The 6,024-nt window shown below is 39.1% G+C and overlaps 2 protein-coding genes across 6 annotated transcripts in view; one reads left to right on the plus strand and one right to left on the minus strand.

Annotated features, from left to right (window-relative positions):
* Nucleotides 1–232, minus strand: part of clec16a (C-type lectin domain containing 16A) — a 74,767-nt gene extending 74,535 nt beyond the window's left edge. For 2 of the 5 annotated variants that reach the window (XM_048202700.1, XM_048202693.1), the window contains exon 1: nucleotides 21–231. In XM_048202700.1, the coding sequence (XP_048058657.1) occupies nucleotides 21–94 (74 nt within the window). In that variant the 5' untranslated portion in view covers nucleotides 95–231. Of the gene's footprint in view, nucleotides 1–20 lie in introns of all 5 variants that reach the window. The other 3 variants (XM_048202716.1, XM_048202708.1, XM_048202717.1) reach the window with 2 other exon arrangements.
* Nucleotides 233–341: 109 nt separating this feature from the next.
* dexi (Dexi homolog (mouse)) lies at nucleotides 342–1,738 on the plus strand. Its single transcript, XM_048202740.1, has 2 exons — nucleotides 342–1,169; nucleotides 1,250–1,738. The coding sequence occupies exon 1, from the start codon at nucleotides 733–735 to the stop codon at nucleotides 1,000–1,002; it is 270 nt and encodes an 89-aa protein (XP_048058697.1). The 5' UTR covers nucleotides 342–732; the 3' UTR covers nucleotides 1,003–1,169; nucleotides 1,250–1,738.
* The last annotated feature ends 4,286 nt before the right edge of the window (nucleotides 1,739–6,024 follow it).

Raw genomic sequence — 6,024 nt, forward strand, 5'->3', positions numbered from 1 at the left:
AACGGTCCATAAAAACTTACTTCAAATGATCCAAAGAATGAATGTTTTTGGACTTCCCCTGTCCTCCAACCCAGCTCCTTGAACGGCCGAACATTTTTCAGGTGTTTTTATTTCACAATATGTATGTTTTTAACACAATTTGCTAGGCGAATTGATCCATATCCGCAGCAGTTGAAGGCCCAGAAACCTCACATGAAAACATACCTGTCGACCTATCGCTTATGACAGCCCAAACTTCAGCGCCATATCATTATGGGATTTGTAGTTTATTATTGAAGTCGTCAGCGCGAGTTCTCATCGCTGCACTAGACTAGTGCGGACTCAATTTCCCATAGTTCCGTGCGAATGCAACGGTTTTGGTGAAGTCATGAGAAAGCGCCGTTTGTTTTGTTTTTCACACGTTATAAAGCTTCGTCGTGCTCCTGGATCGTTTTTATTTCTGAATTGTAAACGTCGCCAGCACCTTTAAGAGGGAGTCGGGATATTTTTGTCCTAATGTCAAAGAGCAGCGCGCGGCCTTGGAGCATTCAAACATGCTGTTCTTCACTAACTTATCTTCTGTATAGTGGAAACATACATCGAAAGAGGAATCCTGCTGAAAAGGGAGTTGCATCACTTCGCTTTTGATTGAAATGGATAGATCCACACTGACCTGTCTCATATAAAGCGTGATTAAATGCTTTTAATTCTTTCAGTCTGTTCAGTGAGACTGAATCATATGTTTTGGAGTCTATGACACACTCAATTTACTCTCGGTTAGATTCAGTTGAATCGCTAATCAACGAGCTTCCATATATGTTTTATCTTGGCCTATTTTTTGTCAATGTCTTAATTCTTTACTATGCCTTTTTAATGGAATACATAGTCCTTAATGTAGGGATAGTATTTTTACCAGAGGATATGGACCAGGCACTGGTGGATTTGGGTGTTCTCTCTGACCCAGCCTCTATTCCCTATGACACAGACACTGAGCTGGATGTTTTTGAGGGATATCTGGAATAAACTACAATGACTGGCAAAGGCAGCCGAAGCTTTCGTGGGGAAGGTGCCATTTGGCAGATTCATTTGGTTACTGGAGAACCATTGTCAAAAGGAACTACATATCGTCTCTGCAGACATAAAAATATGTTGCAGTGGTCAAATTATAAAAAAAAGACTTTCAGGAATAAGTAAGTAATATTAAAGGTCAGTATTTAGATTATGATTCATATTCAAAAATAAATTTGCATTAATTGTTGTGTCTCCACAGGCTGTTCAGGTTCAAGGGACTGACCTGCAAGCAAGCTATCGTGCCACATGGAATATTTACCCGGAACAGATAAGCCGAACGGACTATGTGCTTTTCCATGAAGCCGCCAGTCAGTATCTCTTCAGAGATCAAATTCTGGCACTAACCGCTACTGTGGATATAAATATTGCATTAGCCTATTTATTTTTAGTTTGGCATTAAGCACTCGAGCAGGATTCTGTGTCAGCCCTGCAAGGGTTTGTTATTACCTGTAGAAACTCCCTTATTTATAAATGCCTCAGCATGGTTTCATTTCATTTAATACTATTCAAATAAGCAATACGTCACGAGACAAACAGGGTGTTCTGAATTTTTCTATAAGACTGTCTTTGGAACCTCATATTTGTGACAGCCTGAAAATGATATATTTGAGATTCAGTTACCCACTCTCTCTCTGTCTCTCTCTCTCTCTCTATATATATATATATATTTAATAAATGAATAATTTCACTTTGTGTTGCCATGGTGTCACATTTGACTTTTAAATATCTGTTGCCATATTACATAAAACATACTGTGTTAACAGCGAACTACTCTGAGATCCTAACTGGGACAAAGATTCAGTTAGTGGCCTTGATCAATATCTAGTATAAATCTAGGGTAGGCAGTGTTTTTCATAAGTGAAGTTGACAATGTAATTTCGGGAGGAGTGAACCCATCTAATCTTTCAATTAGTGAAACTCAAACATAATCTCAAGTGGAGGGAACCCTAATCTTTCAATTACATCCAGAGGAAATAAGCAGCTACTCTTCCTGCTCTGGCATCAGTTGTTTCGATATCCCTCCACCTCCCCAACTCCACACATATTTTAGGCATCTCATCTATCATACTCCTCTTCCAGGCACTAGTAGTCCGTGGGGGGGGGGTATATCCAAGCTCGAGTTGAAGCTGCTTCCTCGAGCCCCTCCACAGCAGACAGCAAGCCACATACGCTTAACCTTATTAGCTTAAAGATTTTATGAGGAAACAAACTCGAGAAATACTTTTTGTTATATTGGTTGAAATTCTCTTCACATCCTGATAGCAGTCAATAATAGAAGTGGTCTAAATGCAAAAATGAAAAAATACATATATCTTCTGTGGAAGCCTCAAGAACAAAAAATGTTTGTCCAATCATTGCATTCGGTCCGAATGCAATGATAGGTTGTCCTACCTGTCTGTCAACCTTTGTATTTCCATTCCTCCACATCCCCTGCTCGTGCAGACATCACGTCATCATTGTGTGATTGTAGACATGGTGCGTTCAAATCATGTCAGATAGATCGCATTTACGTGTTGAACGCACATGAATGCCGTAAATACCAGTGGTGAAGCTGAGGATTTTCTTTCCGTACAAGTTGGAGGCGTCAGTAAAAAATGTGACGGAATACCACAATACTGACCACATAATTTAGTAGTGACATTGTCAGGCTTCTTTTTATTTACAACAAAATAAGATAAATGCATGCACTAAATATGATAGCACTGTAATATAACAATACAATAAAGTTTACAGTGGTTTCCTAAATTAATTAAAAACATAAAAAAGCAAAACACACCTGATGCACATTCTTTGTTCTTCATTTAGAAAAAGAGTTAAAAAAAAAAAAAACCTTGCACCTGATGTAAACACAAACTTCCCAGAAGGACTTAAACGTAGCACCAGTCACCGAGCGCCACAAACAAACGAGAAGGGTCAAATTAATACAAACTCATGGTAATTGTAGCTAAAAACCTAACCCAAACCCTAAACCTTACCATAACCCTACCTCTTCCACAAAAATAAAAGTTACTGCAGAGTTTCATAAATAAAATACTTCAAAAACTAACAGGATGACTTACAGCATCTGGGCCCAGTTGTTCAAAAGTAATCTGATCAGATTTTGGCTATCAGATTTAGATATCTTGAAAATGGTTTGTTCAAAAGAAATAAAGGATTATGAAATCGGATTAGATCATGTAATCCAATCTTGGTTCTGATCTGGATCAAACCTTAAGATTGTGTTGTTCAAAACGTTTTTGTAAGATAGGAATACCTTTAATCCAAGATATCAGGATTATCCTGATCCCAGCGGAAGAGTGGATTCCGCATAGATTTCAGGAACGTATTGTAATAAAACTTTAAAAATGGACAAATAATACAACATTTATATGCAGTATACACTTATATATTTTGCAATTGATTTGTGTGCAGTGATAAAGTACACACACATTAGGCTACCTGTTAAGTCTTTCAGGCCAATAAAATAAAATATCCTTCAAACAGCTGTTAATGTCAAACTAATATAATATATTTAATTTTAATTTGTTTTATCATCGTATCTTCATTACAGTGACCCAATCATCAGAGATGAACTAGTCAAAAGTAGTTTCTAACTTCTCTTATTGCATGTATATTTGTTTTTATTTATTTGTTGTGGGTCAGATGAGGGGCTATGGAAACCCTAAAGGAACATGGTGATCGGAAAAACCATGATATTGTGGGACAAATTATATTTTTATGCTTTTGCATTCTGTCGCAAATGTTTTGCATTCCTCTGAGAAGCTTTGCATTTGATTGCAAAACTTTTCAGTTCTTTGCAAGCAAACTCGAGATTTCTCAGGTGAATGGAATGCAAAACTTTTCTGAGAGAACATAATTAACATTGAAATATTTTTTTCTCCCATCTCATGTTTTTTCCATCACCGTGGCCCTTTAGGGTCTTCGTAGGGGTCTGGCTGTTTAAAGGAAACTGAAAATGAATGTTTGTATTGTTTTATTGTGCTGTCTTCTGTTTCTTCAAATAAAAACACTTAAAGTGACCCTCTATTCTACCTTTTGTTCTTTACATAGGTAGCAGCCTACATTGTGAAATGTGATCCCATTTAGAGCATTAGTAGCCTAATCTGGATTTGGTAATATGAAAATTTGTGTCTGGATTAGGGTGATCCAGTCCGATTTTGCTCATTCTAATCCAGATTAAATTTTTTGAACAACTGGGCCCTGGTGATCTATAGATGTTTTTCCACCAAAATTACCTGGAAGAATTTGTCCCAGAAACTTTTTCCCCCTAGACCTGTTGCTGCGTTCGTTTCCATTGCAGTCTAAAGTACTGCAAAGACCATGATGTTTTTCCCCAAACGGTTCAGTGGAAATCCCCACCCTGCAACCAATTTCACTGGCTGAGGTTACAGCAACGGATAGGTTTAGGAATCAGTGTTGGGTGTAAGCAATCATTATTGTGGCGTGGCCAATGAAATGTTTAGAATTGGCTCCAGGGCAGGATTTCCACTGAACTGGTTTGGTGGAAAAAAATCACACATGTAAAGATTAAGTCCAGTGACATAGGACTGTGTGCGACTTTGCAGTTCCAGCTGGATTTCGTCCTCTGCATAATAAAGCCTGAACCTCATTGTCAGTTCATTGGTCGCATTTTTTAACCTCCATTGTTCATTCGAATAGCAAACAACTCAAAATGCTGCGTGAACTCAATCAATCAGCATGTTCAGTGCCCAAGTCACAACCCCAAAAGTTCTGGAACTTACTGGAAAGTACTACCCCGTAAGCAGGTACTTTCTGAGGGGGAAATTTTTACCCTGAACTTCATTTAGACCCTGGTTCCTGTGGTCAAAACACGCCAAGTACCACCCCAAAGTCTATAGTTCCTGGGGAAAGTTCCTGCGATGGAAACACGGATTGTGTAATACAATAAACATGCCTTATCACTAGGTGGCAATAGTAAACATTAAAAAGAGCAGTACCAAAGTCCCTTTAAAGCCGATTGTAAGGCCGATTATGAATGTAATTTGATACTGACGACTGATCATGCCCAGTGTGCCGAGACGTGGCGAGTCAGAGCCAGTTGCGTTCAGTCGGTGTTTATAGTCAGCATTTAAAATCATATAGTGTGTTGAGTTCAGTCTTAGAATGTTTCAGCTAGTCGTTAAGTGTGTCCCCAGCTTAAGACAAGTCATTTCACTCGGCGGCCATCTTTGAAATGCTTCTCGGGCATGCCAGAGCAGCTCCTATCTCTTTGAATGGGGAAACATCAAATTCTCCAAAGCTGTTTGCCAAGCTTTCGATTAAATTTCATATTTGAAATCACCAATGAAATCTGACAACAACTGTCTCATAAAATTTTTTTCTAAATGCTCGAATCATGACAAAAAAAATGGTATTTTTCAGGCTGGATCAAACGAATGCGCATGCGCAGTCCTAAAGCGCCTTTTGCCTCATTTCGGAGGCGCGCGTCTGACTGTTTCTATAGGAACCGGAGCTTCTAACGGCTGCTGCAGTAACGTGATGACTTTACTAATCGGCGATTGGCTCTTATTTAGAAGGCGGGACTTATTCCACCATATTGCGCGTTGCACTTTCTCACATTCAAACTAGTGATGACAACGGCGACTGAGAGTAGGCAATCCGTTCTACACGGAGCAGTTCACGTCCTCAGACTTGGATTTATGTGTTTCTATGGCAACACTATCCCAAAATTAATCTGCAGCAGTGAGGTGGTACAAATAAGAATACATGGAGCTGATTACGACCATTATTATTGTAATGTTCTGTGCTTTGAGACATGAAGTAACGCCTTGTCTCGTGACGCTTTGCACTCTGCTATGCGCGTTCATGTGTTTTGGAGGAGGCGTGGCTTTGGAGAGCACTCTAAAGGCAGGGTGGGAGCTTATGTGTCAAAGCTAGCTTGCTAATGCTAGCCTCTCCAAAATTGCCTATCCTACCTTTAAAAACATGTGCCAAGTTCTTAGGAATTTGATA

Source organism: Megalobrama amblycephala, linkage group LG1 (genome assembly GCF_018812025.1).
Source record: "Megalobrama amblycephala isolate DHTTF-2021 linkage group LG1, ASM1881202v1, whole genome shotgun sequence".
NCBI lineage: Eukaryota > Metazoa > Chordata > Actinopteri > Cypriniformes > Xenocyprididae > Megalobrama > Megalobrama amblycephala.